Below are 25,046 nucleotides of genomic sequence, written 5' to 3'. Positions count from 1 at the left end.
TTATGGGTAATGACTGCCAGATTCATTTACAGGAGCAATAAATACAAAAATTTTTTCTTTTCCTTCTGAACACAAAGTTCTCCTGCTATCTTTTGGTGGCAAAGCTTCAATCAAGCTGGAAGTTTTTGTTTTTTCTACAGCATGAATAAAGATGTAGTGAAACGCCTAACCTTCACACCCTCTTGATACCTCACTCAGACCCACTGGGGAGTGTCGCCCTACGTACTTGGGAAGCACTGGTCTAAGGTAGGACATCTGACACAACGTTAAAGTCTCACCTGTGGTTTCCAGTGGCAGATAAACTGATCTTCTCCATAATGGCTTCAAAGACCTGCAAATAAAGTCATGTACTAAAGAACTTTTGTGTGTTACATAGCTGCAATTAAATGTATCCTCCCTTCATACCCAATTCTCCCATGTTCCTTTGGGGTTCTTCAGCCGGATGGGCTCCAGTCGCTGATAGAGGGTCTGGCAAGCATTCTAAAAACAGTGTACTTGTACTTTAAAAGACAGGGAAACACATAGCGGGAAAAAAGACTTATACCTTTACGGCAATGCCGTTGGCGTCTGTGCCATAGGAGGCGGCGGAGGGGCCGGTATTAGGAACAGTGCTGGTGTTGGTTTCACTGATGTAGACTTTCGAGGGGGGGATGTGAAGCTCACGACTGGCCACCTGTCCGCATACGAGATTTTGATGCTCTGAAATATCAGACGGATGTCAGCCATCACATGCGCACCTGTTGCATTTTAGTGTGGACTCCTTGACCCATCTCTGTCCCAGCATGAGTCACCAGAACCGAGCCATCCACATAGATGTTCACCAGAGCTGCGCTCTAGACAAAAAAACTTATTTCACCTCATTTTGTGAGCCAGAAAGGAGCTACACAAACAACCTACATGGTTCATGAAGCCTTCTGCAAAGCCGATGCCAAATTTAATCGGGGTAATAGCGATTCCTCTCTTCTTCCAGCGGTTCTGCTGGTTAAACTTTTCTACACCATCGCAGCGAGCATTGTAGTCAGACTTGACTTTACATTTGTCCCAGCAGCGCAGTAAGTTCTCTGGGCTGAACTCCATCTTGTAGTGGGTGAGTGATGGTCCTCTGTACATATTGATCTCTTGAATCTGATCAATCAATCATTAATCAGACATTTCATATAAAATATAAATAATTGGATTGTACTTTAGATTTGACCTTATCCACAGGAAACTGTAGCGCCATTCCCACATCATGAATGATGTTCTCCACAATACAAGCACCTTGAGGCACTCCGAAGCCTCTGAAGGATGTGTTGGAGGGCAGGTTGGTTCTGCAGGCGGCAGCTCGGCCACGCAGATTGGGAATGTTGTAGGCGTTGTCCAGTTCAAGCAGTATCTTCTCTACTACCTGCAAGAACAATATCATCTGGGTCTTGGGTATTTGAAAAAGAAGCAGTCATATGGTCAACTAAAACATGTTTCCACCAAGTTCAGTTTAGGTCACCGCTTGATGTGCATATCACGGTTGCCTGCCAAATCAAACCCGAAAGGTGAGGCATGACAAATGCCACGTCGGCCAGCTCTGTTGCAAAAGCCACAGCTTGCATCTCAAAGTGGATCTCTCACTGGGTGAGGAACTGCAGGATGTCCAAGGTATCCCCGGAGAATCGCTCCGGTTGGGATAGCTGGGAATAGCTGACCAGCGTTGCTGAAGCCTGGACGGAACTGGCGACAGAATCAGCCCCAGGTTTGGGCTGGGTGCGAGCAAGCCCCTTTAATAGATTACTCTTTCATATACTGTAGGATTAACTAGCAAGCACGTTGTAACGGTAGTCGCCATAATTGTTTACAGACTATCATATAAGAATATATGCAGTTAAACATTGCAATGTATGTTCTTAAGATGCTTTAAAATCATGTTTTAATGTAAAATATTTTTGCACTTCCCCGTGTTCTGTATTACTGTTTTTTTCTGTGATACCTATAAGAAATAATTAAAACAATGATTTTATATTGATTAGTTCAGTTCAGTTCAGTTTATTTATATATATAACATTTAAAAACAACCCCAGGCCAAAGTGCTGTAGAGACATAAAAAAGTGGCACATTTACATCGTAAAATGGGAGGATGAATAAAATACAGTAGTAAAATAAACCTTAAATTGCAGAATATATCACCTAAAATACTAACATACTAAAATTTAATAAATAAATACAAAATTGATTTGAATGCCAGGGAGTAAAACTATGTTTTTGGCCTAGATTTAAATTGGCTCAGGAACTGGGAGGACCTAAACGATATTTGAAGGTTGTTCCATAGTCTGGGCCCTTCCACTGAGAAGCCTATATATCCTCTCATTTTAGCCTAATTTTTAGGACAGTTAGGAGGAGCTGGTCTGAAGACCTCCGAGTCCTGCTGGGACAATAAGGTTGCAGCATCTCAATAAGATATGGCGGGGCTTCTTGGTGTAAGCATTTAAAAACAATAAGCAACAGTTTTAAATTAATTCTATAAGTAATTCAGAGCCGATGAAAGGGAAGCCACTGCAGGGGTGATGTGCTCACGCTGTTTGGTTTTAGTTAAAAGACGGGCAGCAGAGTTCTGCAAGCGCTGATCCAGGCCTACGGACAACAAATTACAGTAATCCAGTCGTGACGTCACAAATGCATATATAGCTCTTTCAGAGTCAGCCTGTGGAAGATACTGTTTTATTTTTGCCAGGAGTCTTAGCTGAAAGAAGCTCGATTTAATGACAGAGCTAATTAGTTTGTCCAGCTTAAGCAAGCTGTCAAAAGTGACTCCAAGGCTCCTTGCTGATTCGTGGCAATATGAGGACAGGGGACCTATAGCAGCGGGTTTGTTTGACCAAATACAAGGATTTAAAGTTAAAGTACCACTGATAGTCACACACACTGAAATTACGCTCTGTAATTGACCCATCACCTTGAGGTGAGGAGAGCTGGGGAATCATTTTGGTGATTTAAACCCCAATTCCAACCCTTGATACTGAATGCCAAGCAGACAGGTAATTTCTTTAAAAGTCTTTGGTGTGACTCAGCCGGGGTTTGAACTCACGACTTACCAATCTCAGTACGGACACTCTAACCACAAGGCCACTGAGCAGGTTAAAATGAGCCCCCAACCATTCCTGCACATCATGCAAACAGTTCTGAAGCATAGTCGTCGCAACCTGAGTATTGCTCCCTATTACAAGCAGATATATCTGGATATCATCTGCGAAACAGTGAAAAGAGACATTGTACTTTTTTAAAACAGCACCCAGGGGAAGCATACATAAAGAAAAGAGGACTGGTGCTAAAATTGAAACGTTGGGTACACCATACTTAAGGACAGACTCAGAGGAGGAATATTGGCCTAGGTTTACAGAAAAACTCCTGCTGGTCAAAAATGATTGGAACCATTTTAGAGATGTTCCTCTAAACCACACAAGACTCAAAGTGAGTTAAAAGAATGCTGTGGTCCACGTTATCAAAAGCAGCAGTCAAATCTAAAAGCACAAGAACGGCAGATTGACCCTAGTCCACAGGTAACAGCTGATCATTAAAAACTCTTAAAAGGGCAGTTTCTGTGCAATATTGTGATTTCAAATCAGACTGGAGTTTTACCCCGATATCATTTGAGTTAAGATAAGGAAGAAGTTGATCATAAACAACCTTCTCTTAGACCTTCGATAGTGATCTAACATTCAGTAGGCCGAGATGGAGCGTCAGATTCTCCTCATCCTGCGGAAAGGGACAGCTCTAGACTAAAACAACTAGAACCTGACAATCTGTTGCGATCAATTGATTGCTCTGGGAACTGGACTGCTCGGTGGAAAAATAAGACTAATAAAGAGTGAACCTATGTCACTCACAAAGACTGATTCATCGACTGCATTGCCAGCATTGGTGTAGATCTGGATATCTGCCGCCAGGATCCTTCCGTCGTTCTGGAAGCCAACCTAAAAACAACTGTTGTTGTTAACTGAAGAGTCTGCGGATTTGTACAAATGTGTCCAATACCTTGTATTTACCCAGCACAGGATGACGTCCACCAGTGATCAGCATGTCCTCACCTCGTTCCAGAACACAGCGGACCGGACAGTTGTTCCTGAAACAAAGTAACACTAAGTTTGAAGTGATGAAGAACATCAGTTAGGTTTTTGGGAATACTTACTTCCACGCAGCCACAGACGTGATACAAGCAAGTATGCTGGTTTTTACAACTTTCCCTCCAAATGCCCCGCCTATTCTTTTGACGTGACAGATGACTCGGTTAAACGGGATGGCCAACGTTTCAGCAACGGCCATCTGGAGGCAGAACATATGGCAGCACACCTGATGTCACAAGGGAGGAAATACATAACGGATGGTCTTGAAGTACCTGAAGTGCTGTTGGCCACTGAGAAGACGCATAAACGTTTAACTCCCTTTCCTCTCCCACTGGTACCACCAACATGCTCTGGGTCTCCAGGTAGAAATGTTCCTGGCCGCCTATACGAATCTCACCTGAAGAAAATATCCAAATGTTTTCAAATAGAATAGAGCACGTGGTCTTCAGTCCAAAATTCTTGTCTTTGTTAAATGTTTTCGTAAATAACTACATTATATGAAAAATAATATACAATGGCATTTAATGAGCATTCCTCACAAAATTGACGTCACAAAATTGGGTGCCTGCCATCATTTTCGGCAGTTGCGAAAATGAAGGAACAAACTAAGATTTCTCAATGAGGCTATTGAAAAGACTTCACACACCAATGAGGATAATAAAGCACATTTCAACCCAAATTAAGGGTGCGATGGATAATAAAGTTTGGGGTAAACACGAAAAGTATGGGAACATTTCTCCCTAAACATGTCAAACCAGACCTTGCTTTTAAAGGCAGTACTTTTGTGATTCAGGAGCATTTAAAACGGAGGCATGTCTAACATCTAGAGCGGGGGTCGGCAACCTGCGGCTCTACAGCCGCATGCGGCTCTTTAGCGGCGCCCTAGTGGCTCTCTGGAGCATTTTCAAAAACGTATGAAAAATGGAAAAAGATGAAGGGAAAAAATATATTTTTTGTTTTAATATGGTTTCTGTAGTAGGACAAACATGACACAAACCTCCCTAATTGTTATAAAGCATTGTTATGCTTCACTGAATCAAGTATTTCAAGCGGAATTTAAAAAATTTCTAAAATACAGCGAAAAAAAGGGTATGATTTTTATAATCTGATTAGTCAACTAATTGTTAAGATAGTCGATAATTAGTTGATCATAAAAATAGTTGTTAGTTGCAGCCCAAACCCAAATGTAGCAGCAGCTCATTCATCGCTCCTCCTTCCATCCTCATGCGCCAAAGCAATTGTCTGTTTGTTGCTTTTTGGTTATCCATCCATCCATTTGCTATCGCTTATTCCCTTCGGAGTAGTCATTTCGAAATGATAAAAGGAACTCTCCAGAACTTTCCATAATGGCATGGAAGGCCTCGTTGCTTTTCCCATCCAAGACCAAATTGAACACACGTTTGCGATACCATCTTTATCCTTGATGATAATCGTGGTGGTTGAGAGGCTCTGACTTGAATTGATCAACATTTCTCCGATTTCTAAGCATTTTTACAGTGTCTGGTTTCCCATGCATGGGGGTGGCCTTCCTATTTCTTTGGCACTTAACCTTAAAAGGGAGTCTTCCTGCAGGCTCCGCTGTGAACGGGACTCTTGCTGCTGTGTTGGATCCATTATGGATTGAACTTTCACAGTATCATGTTGAACTTTCACAGTATCATGTTAGACCCGCTCGACATCCATTGCTTTCCTCCTCTCCAAGGTTCTCATAGTCATCATTGTCACCGACGTCCCACTGGGTCATTATTGTCACCGATGTCCCACTGGGTGTGAGTTTTCCTTGCCCTTATGTGGGCCTACCGAGGATGTCGTAGTGTTTTGTGCAGCCCTTTGAGACACTAGTGATTTAGGGCTATATGAGTAAACATTGATTGATTGATTGATTCCTTGCATTTGGGAGTTGTGACAAAGCGCAGGAGGTTTGTGACCTTCCCCAGTGTAGCTGTACAGAACTAGAGCGAGTGTTTAATGAACGAAACAACTTAAGAGTAGGTTGAAACAATTGTTCAAAGTAATTTATGGGAGTACGACATAATCATGAAGTGTTATAACACAACAAACAGCATTAGATTACTGTAAGGGCTGGAATACAGCTGTTTTGTTATGTCTTTAGGACGCATGGCTGCGATTGTTGTGTTCCTCACCAACGCAGGAAGAAAGCTGGAGTAGCGTGGAGGCAGAATCAAAAATACAAACTGAGGACGCCAACAAGCGTGGAGCTAAACAAAACCAAAATGTCACCAAGGGTGAAAAAACGAGGAAAGCAAGACTGTACAAATAACACTACAGCGAGGAGAGAAAACAGGAGAAACGTAAATGTTGCCTACAGCAAACATTGGCCCAGCAACTAATGCTGGGTGACAGGAAACTATAAAGGGGAGTGATTAACCAAAACACTGGGCGGGAACACTAATTGCTAAACACAGACAGATGAGGCGAATCAGTGCCCATGGAAACCGACGGTAAACAGGGAAAGAGGGTGCAACCAGGAAACAGACAAACACATAAGAAACTACCAAACATAAATCATGCCATGACCCGGCTAACGGATCATGACATGTTTAACATCACAGAGTTGAAAGGCTTTCACCTTTGTGAATCAGATCGACACCCTTGAAGGCCTCTGTCACATTTCCTCTCTCAATCTCTCTCCGTGGCTCATAGAAGGATGACTGCTTAATGGCGTCCTGTAACAGTGAGAGTAAGACCACTTAACACGAACCCGGCAACGATGTACAACCAGATAGGTGTTTTTTCTTCACCTCGATCGTAAAAATCGGGTCTGGCAAGTCTTCATAGCTGATATTCACTGCTGACGCACCTCTTTTGGCATGAACTCTGGAGTCCGCCAAGACAGCACACACTATTTGACCGATGCATGACACCTGGACACACGGAATTAGCACATGCACATTTTCTGCTGCCTCTGCTGACAATTACATCCAAGATTAACAGATGACTGACCTGTGTCCTAGCAAGCACGTCTTCATCATAACCACAAATGATGCGGGATTTCTTCCCAGGAATATCTTTGGCCGTGATGACGTCAATGACACCAGGAAGTAGTAGGGCTTTGCTCACATCCACGCTTCTGTTAAAAAAAAAGAAAAACATGAGTCATGCAAAACATGTTGAATGTGTTGATGTCCAGAATCATTTTTCCTCACATGATCTTGGCATGTGCTTTTGAGCTGGTGACCAGAGCCAGGAAATGTTCGCCATCAATTGTTGGGAGATCATCGCAGTAAACTGCCTCTCCGGTGGCCTGGCTGATGGCGGATCGATGCATGACGGGTCGGCCCAGCGGGTCATGTTCGCTCTGGCCCTCAGAGACATTCTGAAGAAGAGGCAGCCAGGCTTATTTGACGAATATGTGCGTTTGAAGGAGAAAATGGTGACCTATACTGACATTGAACTCCTGATGGCTCCGCTGGATCTCTCTGGGCAGAGGCTCAATCTTCTCAATGGCTTCCTCTTCAATCACGTTCTTCAAAAAACAATAATTTACCATGCCAGCAAAAATTCTCATTCATCCAAAGGGCACTGTACTCTCAAGGCATCATTCTGAGAATTGACCACAAGTGGACTGTTCAGATATTCTTAAAGATGTTTCTCCTCAGCTAGCAGACTTCATCAGTCCATAAGTATTTAAAGCAGCGCTATTCAACTGGCTGCCCAGGGGCCAAATGCAGCCCGGGAATGAGACCATACCGGCCCCCAAGTTGAGTTCAAAACTTGGGAGACAAACATTTTTTTCTACAATTCCCTAAATACCACTAGAATGCTCCTGTTGTATAAAGGAACTTGGACCATTGTACACACAGATACTTGCACTGACATTTTAACCTTGCTAGCAAACATAGGACACTGTGTTCCAAAGTTGTGATTTACATAACTGAGGTGTTCCTCAAAGTAACCCTTCAAAGGGGAACTGCAATTTTTTGGAAATTTTGCCTATCGTTCACAATCATTATGAAAGACATGGCGGCGGATGGATTTTTTTTAATGCATTCTAACACACAAACAAACGTAAATAAAATTCCACTAACAGCGAAGACAATTGGAGGTCTTCCATTGTGCCTCGAAAATCCAGTAACTAACCATTCAAAAACCGCCAACAATACTCAATTTGAAATTTGTGACTTGAATTTTAACCAAGTATTAGTGATATTGTTATTATAAGCGCTCACACAGACAAACTATTTATAGCGGCGCCGTCATCACTACCGTGTCCCAATGTTTACATCATCGAGTGGTCTGCTGCTTTCTCACTTCCTTGCTCCCTGAATGTTAATTGTAGATCATGTATCATGTTTTTTCAAGGGTTTTATAGGCAGAATTGCATGGCACCAGCTGCCATTGGCTCCATTGTAAGCGAACTTTTGATCGCATTTGTTTAATATTTAGAAACAAAAACATCAATCGTTATTTCTTTCATAATGATTGTGAACGATGGGCAAATTAAAAAAAAAAGTTCAGTTCCCCTTTAAGTACTCGGCTTTTTGGCAGTGACAAATGTTTTTTGTGATGGGATTTATGTAACTAAGGTGATACTGTAGCCTTCTTACTTCGAATGCAGTCAGTAAACAAGGGATGGTTTGCCGAGGGCGTAAATTTATTTGATTTATTATTTGATCCAGTAGCTATCCATTCAATGTACTGAGAATACCTAACCAACCTTTCCCTTATAAACGAGGTAGGCTGGACCATGCAGCAGGTGCTTACCATCTTTCTGAGGGTCTGAAGGATCTCTAGATTGAATTTGAAAAGGAAACTGAGAATCAAAGAGCGACGGAACTCTGCTTTTCCTCCTGGAATCGAAGGTGGGAGATCAAATTCTTTGATGAGGATGTCATAAGCCTTGCTGAGGGTTTCATCATTCCACGGTCTGGATAAGATTTTGTTATAAATTAATGGTGAAACATCAACAATCTATAATCACTGCTTTGGATTCATCCTACATGGATTGTCATGAAGATGGATTGTCAAAACTAACAGAAACAATATTAAGAATGCTCTAATCTTGTGGTACTATATAAAACATGGCTGACCGTGCAATGATAGCAGCACAAGTTTTGGCGGCGCTGGCTGTGGTCGCGCCTACACCTCCATAGTAAATACTGATATCTTCTACTATTCTGGACCCTTTAGAGAACATGACTCGCATCCCAGTGGTCACAGTAGCAAATGCGCTCTCCTTTCTTGGAGCCTGACGGAACGCTCGAACAAACTCTCCCTGCAGTACAAACATGACATGGCACCATATATTTATGCTGTTTTTAGTATGTTTATGTGTGTACTTTTTTAGTATTTTCAAAAGCAACATTTTCACCTTTCTGGAGAAAGGGATTAGCAAAGAGACAACAATCTCCTCTGGCTTCAAGATGGTCTTCCCAAGGCTCACAAAGAAGTCCTGATTGAGTGGAACCTCCCGTTTTCCTTCTGGTGATGCAGAATAAACGTGTGACTTGCTGAAATGGTGAAAGTTCCTGTTTGTCAGTATCTTACCAATGTTGATGACGCTCACGCTGCAGTTACCGGCAGCAAAAACTGGGTTTAGGTCAGAGTTTGGATATGCACTCATAATGTTTCCTCCAAGAGTCTGAAAAATGAAAACATGTGACACACAATTCACAGCCTTTGTGACACAGAAATATAAATGTATAATCACTTCATGATAATATTATTGTTGTGGCACACGCGCAGTCTGCGTCTTCCTCCGCGGCGGTTCACGCTTAGCGCAGCACGTCCACGCAGCGACAAGCCTGCACGTATTTTCCAATTTGTTCACCTGGTGCTGATGAGGGCATGTTCAATAAAGGACCAGTGGACCCAAGGATCGGCGCGGGAACTTAGTTTCTCTATCGGATACCGTAAGGCTTATGCTCTCTCTCTCTGCGCTTTTCTCTCGTGTTCTGACATCCTTGTTTGTTCTCCCGTGTTTTCGCAGTGTTTCCCTTCCGTTGCCCTGGATTTGGACTGCCTCCCTCGTTTCCCGACTCCTCGCTCGCCCCCGGACTCTGATGTCTCTCTCTGCCCCACAGACCCCTCGCGTATCTAGGACTCCTTTTGCCTTGCCCTCTTTGGTTTCTGTCTGCTTCCTCATTCAACATTTACGGTGACATTTGACAGCTAATCTACACACATAGTCTCACACATACACTCTTGGATTTTGTCACACACCATTCTATAGTTTATTAGTATTGTTTATTATTATTATTGTTTGGTATTAGTATGTATACTTTGTCTTTATATTTAATAATTTGTACATTACTTTCCCCTGGTGTCCGTTTGCTGTCACCCCCTTAGTTAAACCATAACAATTATACAATAACCTACGCGTTTGATTATTATATTTTTCTATGAACGAACTGATGGATAACTTGCATTGAAAACCATAAGTGAAGGTGACAGGTAGATACTTACAACAAAAATGTTTGGAATACACGATATAATAATTAGTGCAAAATCAAATCATAATAAAGGTTAAACACACAAACAATGCCTTTGGGTAGTCTACTCACAGCAACATTGCGGATCTGCTGGCTTCCCAAATTCCCTAGCTGCTTGATGAGCGCTCTGAACAGCTCTGTCTTCTCCTCTGGAAACTGGCTGCAAAACTTATTTAAAATAGCCCGGGTCTCGGAGAGGGTGTAGCCCGCTCCCAAACAAACACCTACAGAGAACCAATAACTAGTGACATGGACCTTGATCAGATGATCAAAGCACAGCCTGATAGATTTTACCCACCATGTGGCGTCTCAGTCACCTCAAAGAGCTCCAATACTCGGATGGAAGATATCACCAATGGATGCAGAATGCCTTTGAATTTCATATCCGGACCTTTGACACCAAGCACAAGGATCAGCAAATTGCACCCAGCCTGCATCCTGGTTTTTTTCCTATCAGAATTAATCCTCAAATGACATATTCATTTGGACCTAAATTAGTATTCCCCATGATCAACGGAGCCTTTGGGTTGCTGGTCTTGAGCTGGACCAGCTCCTCTAGCAGAACAGGGGATTTCCAGGTCATCCTCTCCCCACGAAATGTGAGTGTCTGTGGCCTGTCTGTTTCCGCCATCAGCTGGGGGTAAGAACACAGACGGGTTGGACTGTCTTGTCTGAGGGAGCAAAGTGAGTAGTCCAGCAAATGGAACACTTTTTGGGTTTACAATCAGTTCCGGGGGAAAGATCAGGTCTTGTGTTGCGTCCAGTGGCAGAAAGTCCAACTTGTCAAACAGCAATGGAGTTTCCTGGGAAGCAGAGACAATGTAAGGCATTCATATACAAATATAAACAAGAAATGTGTGGTCACTAAGCGATGATACAGTCAGTACTAGGGATCAGGGTTGTTCCAATACCAATATTGTGGCACCGGTGTATACCAAAACTGATACTTTTCAAAATAAAGGGAACCACAAAAAAAAATGCCATTATTGGTTTTATTTTAACAAAAAAGCTTTTGATACAGTAAATATATTTTTCTTATTGCAATCAAAGAATAATTTTGGGAATAAATAAGATAGTAACAATACTGGACAACTTCAATTTTAGTGGTAAGTAAGTAAATAAAGGCTACCAACTGGCTGCTGACATATGCAATAACATATTGTGTCATTTCCCATTCTATTATTTTTTCAAAATTATGAGGGACAAACAGTAAAAAATTGATTATTTATGTGCTTGTGCATTCACTGTTAATGTCTGTTGAAAGTTTTAACTTGTTCTAGCTACACTTTTGTAAAAAAATTGAATCACTAATTCTTTCGTTGTTTGATACTTAACATACAATTTGGATGAAACTACAATTGATGGTATCAATTCAATACTAAGTACAAACCCTGTTTCTATACGAGTTGGGAAATTGTGTTAAATGGAATACAATGATTTGCAAATCATTTTCAACCCATATTTAGTTGAAAATGCTACGAAGACAACATATTTAATGTTCAAACTGATAAACTTTTTCTTTTTTTGCAAATAATCAATAACCTTAGAATTTGATGCCAGCAGCACATGACAAAGAAGTTGGGAAAGGTGGCAATAAATACTAATAAAGTTGAGGAATGCTCATCAAACACTTATTTGGAACATCCCACGGGTGTGCAGGCTAATTGGGAACAGGTGGGTGCCATGATTGGGTAAAAAAACAGCTTCCCAAAAAATGCTCAGTCTTTCACAAGAAAGGATGGAGTGAGGTACACCCCTTTGTCCGCAACTGCGTGAGCAAATAGTCAAACCGTTTAAGAACACCGTTTCTCAAAGTGCAATTGCAAGAAATTTAGGGATTTCAACGTCTACAGTCCCTAATATCATCAAAAGGTTCAGAGAATCTGGGGAAATCACTCCACGTAAGGGGTGTGGTCGGAAACCAACATTGAATGACCGTGACCTTCGATCCCTCAGACGGCAATGTATCAAAAACCGACATCAATCTCTAAAGGATATCAGCACATGGGCTCAGTAACACTTCAGAAAACCACTGTCACTAAATACAGTTTGTCGATACATCTGTAAGTGCAAGTTAAAGCTCTACTATGCAAAGCGAAAGCCATTTATCAACAACTTCCAGAAACGCCGCCAGCCTCTCTGGGCCCGAGATCATCTAAGATGGACTGATGCAAAGTGGAAAAGTGTTCTGTGGTCTGACGAGTCCACAATTCAAATTGTTTTTGGAAATATTCTACATTGTGTCATCCGGACCAAAAGGGAAGCGTACTATCCAGACTGTTATCGACGCAAAGTTCAAAAGCCAGCATCTGTGATGGTTTGGGGGTGCATTAGTGCCCAAGGCATGGGTAACTTACACATCTGTGAAGGCACCATTAATGCTGAAAGGTACATACAGGTTTTGGAAAAACATATGCTGCCATCTAAGCGCCATACTTTTCATGGACGTCCTTGATAATTTCAGCAAGACAATGCCAAGCCACATTCAGCACGTTACAACAGCGTGGCTTCATAAATAAAGAGTAGGGGTACTTTCCTGGCCCGCCTGCGGTCCAGACCTGTCTCCCATCAAAAATGTGTGGCGCATTATGAAGTGTGAAATACAACAGCAGAGACCCCGGACTGTTGAACGACTGAAGCTCTACATAAAACAAGAATGGGAAATAATTCCACTTTCAAAGCGTCAACAATTAGTTTCCTTTAGTTCCCAAACGTTTATCGAGTGTTGTTAAGAGAAAAGGTGTTGTAACACAGCGGTGAACACGCCCTTTACCCAACTACTTTGGCACGTGTTGCAGCCATGAAATTCTAAGTTAGTTATTATTTGCAAAAAAAAAAAAAAAAAGTTTATGAGTTTGAACATCTAATATCTTGTCTTTGTAGTGCATTCAACTGAATATGGGTTGAAAAGGATTTGCAAATCATTGTATTTTGTTTATATTTACATCTAACACAATTTCCCAACTCATATGGAAACGGGGTTTGTAGTTAGATGGTCATACATTGGTCATAATTAAAGTTCTCCTGTGTCAAGGGACTTATTTCATGGGTTTTTTCAACAATATAAAAGACAAAATATTTTGTGATGATAAAAACATATCGCTGTGATCATTGCAGTATTGGTTCGTGTACTTGGCATTGTTATAGTCAATGTCTGTGTATGTAGAGTTGTGACCCACTCATGGCATTTGTTTACATTCAGGAGCGCTAGTGAAGTGAATTGATTAACTCATATTATGTTCTACATATGTTAAATGTCTATTTTCAACTTGGAGAAAGTTGTTACATTGCTGATGTTAGTTTTCACCAAATTAATAAAACCAAATTATTCAGAAGTACAGTTATTTATTATTGCAAACTACTCCTGCATTAATATGATTGTTATTCTAGTCAAGTAGTAGGAAAAAAATACTCCTAAAAAAGCTTAAAAACACTTATAGTTGCATACTTATCAGCATAATAGAGTTACAATGGCATTTGTTGTGTACAAATGTCAAGTAGTGTACTAGTATTTAGATAGTGAGTTTAGTTTACAGTAGACCCCTGCTTGATTGTGGTTTGACATTCACTCCCCAGAATATTTTTTGTTGTTGTTTCCTTTCTTTAATGGTTACTTAAATTTAATGTAGTTTTATTGCTCTACCTGCGATGAGAGTGCTGCAGTTCTGAATCCAGCAGAGGGCACTATATCAAGCAATTTCCCCTCCAATTTTTCATGTTTGAGCAAACGCCAAAACTCCTTGAGCATTCAGTGGCGCACATGTGAGCGACGGCAGACATGCACACTGTTATGCGCATATATTTTTATTCGATTTTGTGCGCGTCCTAGATTTGCTGTGCGCAGAGGACGCGTGAGCAGTGTGCAATTGCACAGGCGCATACCTTAGAGGGAAGGTTGATCTCAAGTAAATTCCCTGTTTTTCAGCAGGAGGATTATTTGTCAAGATGTTGTGATGTGTAATTGCACTTTAAGTAAGTAAACATTCTTAGGGCCTAAAAGCGTGTGTAATACGCAACACGCAAACTTGATTGGGCAATTAAACTCAAACTGTCTATTTCAGGGGTGTCAAACATACGGCCCGTGGGACAGATCAGGCCCGCCAACAGGTTTTATCCGGCCCGCCGTATGAGTTTGCCAAGTATTAAAATGAGTTGCTTTTTTTTTTTATGAAAGAAACTGCTGTTCTGAATGTGTCCACTGGATGTCACAATAGCAATTCTGTTAGGACCAGCAAGAGGTACAAAGTAAAGCGTGGAAACTTAAAATCTGCCGTTTTGTGTCTTCCGCTTCAAACGCATCGTTATTTGGCACCCTTACTCCCCAATAATGTCTTTTTGTGGGTTTTAAGAATAGACGGTAGTATCTAGTGTACTCGGATAATCCACTTTTACCTTGAAAATAATTTTTTTGTCTACAAAATCAACTTTTACCATTGCAAGATGCCTCGTTGTCGTCCTTTTTCCATAATAATAACATTAATAATAATAATAGATTGATAAAACTCTTCTCTATACACCCAAAACGCTTTGAAATATCAGAGCCATTAGAGGCGGCACATGGACCAAATCGGTGAAATAAGGTGTTCTACCAACGGGTTCTAGGATTACCGCCACGACAGGCGCCAACTAGGTATGAAAATATAGTGAGAAAACTCAACCCTTTTAAATAGTTTTTCCTCCGATTCTCACGGTTTGTATTCAGTTAACTCTGGATTGATATGTGGACATGACAAAGGAGGTGTTTGATACCTCGAAGAGGTTACAGGTTGTGTTTTTTGTTCAATCCCAGAAAGATTTAAAGTTTAATCCTGGCTTTGTAGATAAACTGAGACCACATCTAAACTCATTGTGCTTTAGAAACGGCACCAATTTCCTCTGAATTTTCAACAAACTTGAAGGGTTTTTTTTCCCAAAGGATTATTTGTGATTTGTATGTTTTCACAATGTGCTTGTTCTATTTTGGGCCAAAGTAAAACAAAGTAAACAACCTGGAGTTGTCTTTATTTTGAAGCTATCATGCCATGATTTTACCATTCCGGCCCACTTGGGAATGGATTTTCCTCTATGCGGCCCCTGAGCTAAAATGAGTTTGACACCGCTGGTCTATTTAATACCGTAATACTGGAGAAAAAAAATATGGTTATTAGTCAATCCACATTAAGGAAGACATATCATGTTTGACGTTTGTTAAGATCTTAGATACACATGTACAGTAATAAATACAATTTAAAACAAAACTGTGATCTGTGCACTGCACATAAAAAAATATCTCCCTTTATTCCTCGGGATAAAATCTCAACTTACATCATATTTTTCTTCCTCGCTGCAGCAGTTTTTCTCACCGTTGACTTGGCAGCAGTTGGCATCCTGCATGGATTAAACATACTTTAGTTGAAGCATTTAAAAAATAGCTAAAAACTGCAGAAGAAATCACTGCACTTGACAGAAGGTCCTGCAGCCGTCAACAATGGGCCGATATCCGGTGCAGCGGCACAGATTCCCTGAATCAGGAAAGCCAAGGTCAAGTTGAGTATGTTGAAATATAATTTGATCAATGCCTAATTCATGCAGCGAAGCTTCTGAAGGGTTGAAACAAAAATGTATGATAATTAAGCGGTACCAGCCATCGCCTCGGTGATGTCATCTAGGCTGGGCTGAGGATTGTTCCGCAGAAGGGTGTACATAGACATCACCATGCCTGGAGTGCAGAAGCCGCACTGGGAGCCATGCGCCTTCGCTATCCGCTCCTGGAAACACATCACGCACTGCTACTGACAAATCTAAAATCTTTCTCAACCACAGTTACGAGACTGCCAGCAAAATTACTGTGTTTTCCGGTCTGTAGGCCGCTACTTTTTTCCCAAGCTTTGAACCCTGAGGTTTATACAACGGAATGGATTAAGCAAAAAAATCAAGCGAAAATTATACACTTTAAGAAAGTGTTCAAACTTAAAGTGTTTACAGAATACAAAAAGGAAAAAATCTGATCTTGAACCTTATTAAGAAATGAGAAAATCTTATTCATGTCATAAAGGATGAATAAAGACATCAATGACGTTTCTGTTTTGTTTGATCAGCGGTTTTACTCCCGCGTTACAGGCACCATTTGAAAATGTATGTAAAAAATATTTACAAAAAACTCAAAAAAACTAACTTATAGCTATAGGCCGGTTGGTTGGGCGGCCGTGCCGCAACTTTAGGGTTCCACGTTCGATCCCCGCTTCTGCCATCCTAGTCACTGCCATTGTGTCCTTGGGCAGGACACTTTACCAAACCTGCTCCCAGTGCCACCCACACTGGTTTAAATGTAAATTAGATATTGGGTTTCACAATGTAAAGCGCTTTGAGTCACTAGAGAAAAAGCGCTATATAAATATAATTCACTTCACAATTATCTTTAACATCAAATCAACCTATTTTATGAATTTGCTATCAACGTTTTGAGTGTCTCTTGTAACTTTAAACCTTAAAAAAGCACACATTTTGTACAAAAAATTGAAAAACTATCCCCATCCTTTCTTGTGAAAGACTGAGCATTTTTGGGGAAGCTGTTTTTATACCCAATCATAGCACCCACCTGTTCCCAATTAACCTGCACACCTGTGGGATGTTTCAAATAAGTGTTTGATGAGCATTTCTCGACTTTATCAGTATTTATTGCCATCCTTCCCAACTTTTTTGTCACGTGTTGTTGGCATCAAATTCTAAAGTTAATGATTATTTGCACAAAAAAAATGTTTATCAGTTTGAACTTCAAATAGATATATAGATAGATAGTACTTTATTGATTCCTTCAGGAGAGTTCCTTCAGGAAAATTTAAATTCCAGCAGCAGTGTACAGTTGAGATCAATTTTTAAAAAAAAAGTAAAAGTAAATAATGGGGGTTTAAAAGGAAACAAAATAGAGAAATATTACAAAAAGAATAAAAACAATGGGAATAACAATATAACAGTAAAATAAGAATATAACAAGACAAAGTAGGCAGTAGTGACCATGTTATGAAAACGTATTGCACTGTTAATGTTTTGCATCCCCTGTCATCCTAATACCCCCCGTCACCCGTCCCAGAGAGGAGTTGTACAGTCTAATGGCGTGTGGGACAAAGGAGTTCTTGAGTCTATTAGTCCTGCACTTGGGATGAAGCAGTCTAGCACTGAACAGGCTCCTCTGGCTACTGATAACACTATGCAGAGGGTGACTGGCATCATCCAGGATGCTCACTAGTTTGTCCACAGTCCTCTTCTCTGCCACCGTCACCAGTGAGTCCAGTTTCATTCCGATTGTAGAACCGGCCCGCCTGATCAGTTTCTCATATATGTTGTCTGTGTAGCATATTCAACTGAAAATGGGTTGAAAATGATTTGCAAATCATTGTATTCCGTTTATATTTACATTTAACACAATTTCCCAACTCATATGGAAATGGGGTTTGTAATATGCACGGTTGCAGCCAAGGACTCTGTGGCCTTGTTGGTTGGAAAAGTGCAGAGATATACATAGATAGTTAACAATGTACATACGGAGCCTTGCGTTGGGCAAACGTAAAGACTGCATGTTAAGTAATGAATGAGTAATGAACCTTTTCTTATAGTGAGTCAATTCAAATCACAACATTAGCACACAATAGTAATATGGGAGTAAGTTAGCACAAGGAGCATCCAGGTCTTACCTGGACAGGGTGGATCCTGGTCTTGGTACTCCCAACACCCTCAACGGTGGTAATGGCGGCTCCGTGAAGCTGGCAGAGTGGCATCAGGCAGGCGTTGGCCGAGTAATGACTGAAATGTGGGTGAAGGTGCATTGAAGACAACAATCATTTCTACAAGCTTCCATTAATGCACATCAGTGGCGGCCATTTGAGACCCACAGTTTGTTTTCTGTTGGCCCGGGAACGGCCTGCATCAGAACTTCATAAAGTATGACACTGAAAAGAAAACATTTTTTCAGCGTAACAAAAAAGTATTTGTTTGCAATACTTTAATCTAACAAAGATTTTGTAAATATTGTAAATAAAAAACTTTAAAACAATCTATAATCATAATTTCCTTTCATTGACTATTCAAAATATGTATTAGTTACAACAGTGATTCTCCAACTGTGGTGGTACGTGGGCTCCATCCAGTGGTATGGCAAAGATTGTACTCCCTATTTGAGTACTAAAAATGTCCTATATTCAATCAATCAATATTTATTTATATAGCTCTAAAACACGAGTGTCTCAAAGGGCTGCACAAGCCACAACGACATCCTCGGCTCAGATCCACATTAGGGAAAGGAAAAACTCAACCCAATGGGACAATGACAAACCTTGGAGGGGACCGCAGATGTGGGGACAATGAAATACACTTCTTCATCTTAAAGCAGGGGTCTCAGCCAATTGTGGCTCGAGAGACGTTATTTTGCGGCCCCCAACTTAATATGAAAGTTTAATGTTAGTGGGACCAGCAAGTTTTATATAAATGGCACTTGACAGCGTTGTGTGATTTGATCCAAAATGGCTCTTTCAACGTTCTGGGTTGCCTACCCCTGCGTTAGTGGAACAGCGGCCAATGAGTGAAAGCAACAGAGACGTTGCCATGGAGACCAGGGTTTTCTTATGTGCCTGGCTGCAGTCACACCGCGACACCTGTCCATCAGCAATAACAGTCCTTCATAGCCTGGACCAATTCTAACTGTTATTTGTTTTTTTTATTGTTTAATTTGAATTACCTCACACGATAAACACTACATATATTTCTATCGGACGACGGAGAACACTCCGGGAGCCGTCACTTTTTTGTGCTCGATAATCGCTATTATCCGCCGACCGCCGTGTTGCTGTAGGGAGGAAAAGCGGAACGACACACATTGCGGAAATAACCTTATTCTCCGTGCGACGGCTAAATACAAGTATATTCCACAAGCCCAAACATGTCTTTTTCAAAGATGAAGAGAAAGGTTTGTGATGAGCAAAGACAATTCCAGGAAAAGTGGGAGATGCAATATTTCTTTGTTGATCACAGGGCCACCTCAACGTGTCTTATTTGCACAGAGAAAGTTGGGGATAGAATTTGTAACGTCATTGTACAACTAGACATGCTGAGGAGTATGCAACATTTTTTTCAAGACATCTTTTCTTGCGGCCCAGCTTCACCCTGACTCTGCGTCCATTGGCCCCCAGGTAAACTGAGTCTTAAAGGATACACAATGGTTTTGTTTGAAGTCCGATAGCGTGACACCATCACGGTGCATGCACCGCAGCCTCCTCCTCCGCAGCCATATTTGGTTCCAGTTAACCTCACTGGTGTCGCGGTAAGAAAAAAAAACATGCATCAAAAAAAGTGTGAGACACTTTTGATACAACATAGATAAACAATTTGATCAGATGATCCTGTTTGCGGCTGTGAGGTGAAAGGATACGCTTTTGTCTCAGGAAGGACAACAGCGTGGTCTCAGGATCCACGTGCTCTTCAGTCACCTGTTGGTAAAGTAACATTAACTCCAGCATGCAGCGAGATCAGCTCAAATCAATGTTAGCCTGATGTTTTGTACGCCCTACTTTGTGTATGATTTGGTTTTCCTGGTTTTCATATACTGTCTCAGGCCTAACAAACTGGTCCGTTTTCCCATGTATCATTCCACAAAATCAAGTGCCCAAATAAAGAATCCCACGCATTGTCTGTTGCTTGTATAAACTGTCTGATCATTACAACCCATACCACGACATAGACTAGCTTCTTTTTCTTTTTATTAAAAACCTATGATGATTATAATTTGCGTCCACCACCCTTGTGGTGGTCTTCTCAAACTGTAGTAGTACGTGAGCTACATTTAGTTGCACAGAATCATTTAATTAAATCAGGGGTGTCAAAACTTTATCCACTGAGGGCCACACACTGAAAAATCAAAGCAAGCGGGAGCCATTTTGATATTTTTTATTTTAAAAAACAATACAATATGTGTATATAAACATTTAGGCCTCCACTCAGGCTTGATCTCAGGGCCCCAAAGGGTTTTGGTCAAAAAAATATTAAAAGTGTGTCATCCATTTCCTACCACTTATTCCCTTTTGGGATTGCAGGGGGCGCTGGCGCCTATCTCAGCTACAATCGGGCGGAAGGCGGGGTACACCCTGGACAAGTCGCCACCTCATCGCAGGGCTAAAAAATGTATCATTGTTCAGTATTATTTTTTTGATTATTATTCAAGTTTTAAATCTCTAGATCAACATTAGGTCTATCTGTCAATATAATTATTTTAAAGATTTAAGTTTTGTGCTCTTTTTGTCACAAAAAAAACGTTTTTTTTATGGAAAAATGACAAAATATGCCATATTTTCACCCAATAATTTTTTTAAGTGGAATATTTGACATTATATAATAATTGGAGCGTTAACAAGGTCAATAACTCATAACACCATTGATTTTAATTAATTATTATTTTTTGAGCAATGACATTAAAAAACAAATCACACAAAAATGATTGGGGATCCAAAAGGGTCCTACTCATTAAAGTGTTACAAAATAAATTATACATTTTTTTGCTGTTTACTTTTAACACAATAATCTCGACATCAACTTCAGATCTATCCGTCAATTATAAGTTTTATTGTTGTTTATGTTTTTTTGTTTGTTCATTTTAGGCCCTTCTTTAAAAAAAAAAAAAAGCTCAGTCCTGATGGCTTCATCTGGCCAGGATCTTCAGCTCTCACTGGATCGGTTAGCAGCCGAGTGTGAAGCGACCGGAGTGAGAATCAGCACCTCCAAGTCTGAGTCCAAGGTTCTCTCCTGGAAAAGGGTGGAGTGCCATCTCTGGGTTGGGAAAGAGACCCTGCCCCAAGTGGAGGAGTTCAAGTACCTCAGAGTCTTGTTCACGAGTGGGGCAAGAGTGGATCGTGAGATCGACAGGCGGATTTGTGCGGCGTCTTCAGTAATGCGGACGTTGTAGCGATCCGTTGTGGTGAAGGAGCTGAGCCGGAAGGCAAAGCTCTCAATTCACCTGTCGATCTACGTTCCCATCCTCACCTATGGTCATGAGCTTTGGGTTATGACCGAAAGGATAAGATCACGGGTACAAGCGGCCGAAATGAGTTTCCTCCGCCGAGTGGCGGGGCTCTCCCTTAGAGATAGGGTGAGAAGCTCTGCCATCCGGGAGGAACTCAAAGTAAAGGCGCTGCTCCTCCACATGGAGAGGAGCCGGATGAGGTGGCTCGGGCATCTGGTCAGGATGCCACCCGAATAGTTTATATATCAATGATGAAATATTAACATTGCAACACATGCCAATACGGCCTTTTTAGTTTACTAAATTGCAATTTTTAAATTTCCCGGGAGTTTATTCTTGAAAACGTCGCGTAATGATGACGTGTACGCTTGACGTCACGGGCTGTTAGGAATATGAGCGCTGCGCACACACAGCTAAAAGTCGTCTGCTTTAACCGCATATTTACACAGTATTTTGGAGATCTGTGTTGCTGAATCCTTTTCAATTTGTTCAGTTAATATTGGAGAAGTCAAAGTAGAAAGGTGGAGTTGGGAAGCTTTAACCTTTAGCCACACAAACACACGGTGATTCCTTGTTTAGAATTCACGGAGGTGAAACTTTACAATGGATCACAGCAAACATGGATCCCGACCGAATGTCAACCACCAGGCTTCGGTGAGAAAATTGTGGTTAAAAAGTCGCTTCTTACTGGAGATCAGCTGAGCTTGTGCCGCCCATAAAGCTGCCATCGACTTCCCTGAGACACTGGGCGTCGACACACCTGTGGACACACCCCTCCGACTATAAGGTACTGTTAAACTCACTAAAACACTAGCAACACAAAAGAAGGATAAGGGATTTCCCAGAATTATCCTAGTAAATGTGTCTAAGAACATCTGAATCCATCCCAATGCAATCGCGTTTTTTCTTGTTTTTTTCTAGTCCATCGCTATCAATATCCTCAAACATGAATCTTTCATCCTCGCTCAAATTAATGGGGAAATTGTCTTTTTGTTGGTGCGAATAGCTGTTTTTGTTGGAGGCTCCCATTATAAACAATGTGAAGAACGTGAGGAGCCATCAACATGTGACGTCATCGTCTGCGACTTCCGGTAGAGGCAGTGCTTTTTTGTTAGCAAGCAAAAGTTGCGAACTTTATCGTCGATGTTCTCTACTAAATCATTTCAGCAAAAATATGGCAATATCGCGAAATGATCAAGTATGACACCAAGAATGGACCTGCTATCCCCGTTTAAATAAGAAAATCTCATTTCAGTAGGCCTTTAAGTTCACTTTGGAATTCAACAGTGAAGTGAAGTGAATTATATTTATATAGCACTTTTTCTCTAGGGACTCAAAGCGCTTTACATAGTGAAACCCAATATCTAAGTTACATTTAAAGCAGTGTGGGTGGCACTGGGAGCAGGTGGGTAAAGTGTCTTGCCCAAGGACACAACGGCAGTGACTAGGATGGCGGATGCGGGAATCCAACCTGCAACCCTCAAGTTCCTGGCACGGCCGCTCTACCAACCGAGCTAAACCGCCCCGGTGAGGTGCACTTCCTCCTCTAGACAGCAGGAGGCAGCATTGCTTAGTTTACAGTAATGTCCGTGTTAGCAGGCCACAAAATGGCGGTCCTTTCAAGTCTACTTCGGTGACGATTGCAAACGTCTTCATCTGCTCGAATCTCATGCCAAACAAAGTATCATCGGTATGTATCGCTGAATAGTATGTTAATATTCGATTGAGTTGTATTATTTGTTAGCTGTGATGTAATTTGGGACGTTTTATGGCCAAAAGTCAGTCATGCTAATTGTCACAATTCATACTATGCTAGCATAGCAAGCTAGTTTGCTGTAGAGCACTTAAAATACATATTTTGTGGCGGTTTTTTTAATCCATTTAGCAAAACATGTTCTAGACCAAAAATCACTACATATTCTCTACTGCTCACTAGTGTTAACATATCTGAGTTACTGTGTAGAAATGTGGGGAAATAACTACAAAAGTCATACTTGCCAACCTTGAGACTTCCGATTTCGGGAGGTGGGGGGCGTGGTTGGATTAGGGGCAGGGGGCGTGGTTAAGAGGGGAGGAGTATATTTACAGCTACAATTCACCAAATCAAGTATTTCATATATATAAATATATATATATAAGAAATACTTGACTTTCAGTAAATTCTAGCTATATACAGTGGGGCAAAAAAGTAAATAAATAAATAGGTTGTACTTGTATAGCGCTTTTCTACCTTCAAGGTACTCAAAGCGCTTTGACACTACTTCCACATTTACCCATTCACACACACACTGATGGAGGGAGCTGCCATGCAAGGCGCCAACCAGCACCCATCAGGAGCAATGGTGAAGTGTCTTGCTCAGGACACAACGGACGTGACGAGGTTGGTACTAGGTGGGTTGCGCACGGCCACTCTCCCACTGCTTGTTGTCTGTTTGTTGGCCCTGCGATGAGGTGGCGACTTGTCCAGGGTGTACCCCGCCTTCCGCCCGATTGTAGCTGACATAGGCGCCAGCGCCCCCCGCAACCCCGAAAGGGAATAAGCGGTAGGAAATGGATGGATGGATGTTGCTTTATTAGATATTATAGTTTAATAAATATGCAATTGAATGCAGTACATGTATTTTTTTCCATCAAAAATGGAACAAACAAATACATTTAGTAAGAAAAGAGTAAATGCTTTTATATCATTTCAAGGCTTTCAAGATGTGGTGGGCCAGTTTGGAGTTTGACACCTGTCCATCAGGAAGGTACATATTAACCTGTGTATTTACCTTTACTTTTTGTGACTTTTTCTTTGGTGATGATTCACATGTTAAGTATGTATCTTAGCTTAATAAATGATGGGAAGAACTGTGTTACATAACTGTAACAATAATTGACTTGCAAACATCCTATCCTGCCTTTACAAATAATAAGATACTCACTGTTGACGGACATTCATGAGATATTTAACATAGATGTTGTGTTATTGTACAACTACAGCCAAGTGTTTTTAACACGTATATAATGACCTCTGCATCGGTTATTATTGGTTGGCACATCTTAAGACGTGGCAGGTGAACGCTTTTCTTACAAAAGCAGCAACATAAAAACACACAATAGACACACTTACCTTTTTCCCGTTGACAAAAAAACATAAAGTGTCTCTTTCTGCAGCTTCGGACATTGTCACGTCGATAGTTTTCACCAGCGGGGCCTCGAAATGCTGACCTTCCCGGTGAAGACACTTTGTAAATAAAAACCGGAAGGGGAGTGCGGAGAACTTTAAAGCAGCCGAGCTGTCCCAGTTTATTTACCCCACTTTAAATACTCTGACCTGTTATAGAAGGTGGCGTGAATAACCAGTTTATGTACAAATATTAATAAATATTAGTTTTGATGTGATTCTATTACAGCAGGTTTTGTCCCCCAAATGATCCCTCCAGTTATTTACAGAAGCTTCTGCATAATTTCAGCTCAGGACTCAACCGGCGATCAAAAAGGAGCACCCATCAAAACAAATATTGTCTTTCGTTAAAT

At 41.1% G+C, this 25,046-nt stretch overlaps 1 protein-coding gene across 1 annotated transcript in view; it reads right to left on the bottom strand.

The window, feature by feature from the left end:
- The window catches only part of LOC133544235 (aldehyde oxidase 1-like), a 30,321-nt gene extending 5,535 nt beyond the window's left edge, over positions 1-24,786 (bottom strand). The window contains exons 1-30 of the mRNA XM_061889384.1: positions 24,640-24,786; positions 19,944-20,001; positions 19,728-19,824; positions 18,214-18,322; positions 16,164-16,290; positions 15,983-16,044; positions 15,848-15,910; positions 11,266-11,346; positions 11,033-11,177; positions 10,842-10,934; positions 10,616-10,767; positions 9,600-9,693; positions 9,424-9,533; positions 9,143-9,327; positions 8,817-8,979; positions 7,501-7,578; positions 7,259-7,428; positions 7,056-7,182; positions 6,854-6,976; positions 6,682-6,778; positions 4,364-4,488; positions 4,157-4,290; positions 4,003-4,090; positions 3,855-3,941; positions 1,196-1,387; positions 898-1,125; positions 738-833; positions 545-673; positions 406-480; positions 279-331 (exon numbers count right to left, since the gene is read on the bottom strand). Of these exons, the coding sequence (XP_061745368.1) occupies positions 279-331; positions 406-480; positions 545-673; positions 738-833; positions 898-1,125; positions 1,196-1,387; positions 3,855-3,941; positions 4,003-4,090; positions 4,157-4,290; positions 4,364-4,488; positions 6,682-6,778; positions 6,854-6,976; positions 7,056-7,182; positions 7,259-7,428; positions 7,501-7,578; positions 8,817-8,979; positions 9,143-9,327; positions 9,424-9,533; positions 9,600-9,693; positions 10,616-10,767; positions 10,842-10,934; positions 11,033-11,177; positions 11,266-11,346; positions 15,848-15,910; positions 15,983-16,044; positions 16,164-16,290; positions 18,214-18,322; positions 19,728-19,824; positions 19,944-20,001; positions 24,640-24,693 (3,395 nt within the window). The 5' untranslated portion in view covers positions 24,694-24,786. The remainder of the gene's footprint in view (positions 1-278; positions 332-405; positions 481-544; positions 674-737; positions 834-897; positions 1,126-1,195; positions 1,388-3,854; positions 3,942-4,002; positions 4,091-4,156; positions 4,291-4,363; positions 4,489-6,681; positions 6,779-6,853; positions 6,977-7,055; positions 7,183-7,258; positions 7,429-7,500; positions 7,579-8,816; positions 8,980-9,142; positions 9,328-9,423; positions 9,534-9,599; positions 9,694-10,615; positions 10,768-10,841; positions 10,935-11,032; positions 11,178-11,265; positions 11,347-15,847; positions 15,911-15,982; positions 16,045-16,163; positions 16,291-18,213; positions 18,323-19,727; positions 19,825-19,943; positions 20,002-24,639) is intronic.
- Between the last annotated feature and the right edge of the window lie 260 nt (positions 24,787-25,046).

This window comes from Nerophis ophidion, linkage group LG27 (genome assembly GCF_033978795.1).
Source record: "Nerophis ophidion isolate RoL-2023_Sa linkage group LG27, RoL_Noph_v1.0, whole genome shotgun sequence".
In the NCBI taxonomy this organism is placed as follows: Eukaryota; Metazoa; Chordata; class Actinopteri; order Syngnathiformes; family Syngnathidae; genus Nerophis; species Nerophis ophidion.
The sequence above is the reverse complement of the archived record's forward strand: the minus strand, read 5'-3'. Positions and strand labels throughout refer to the sequence as shown.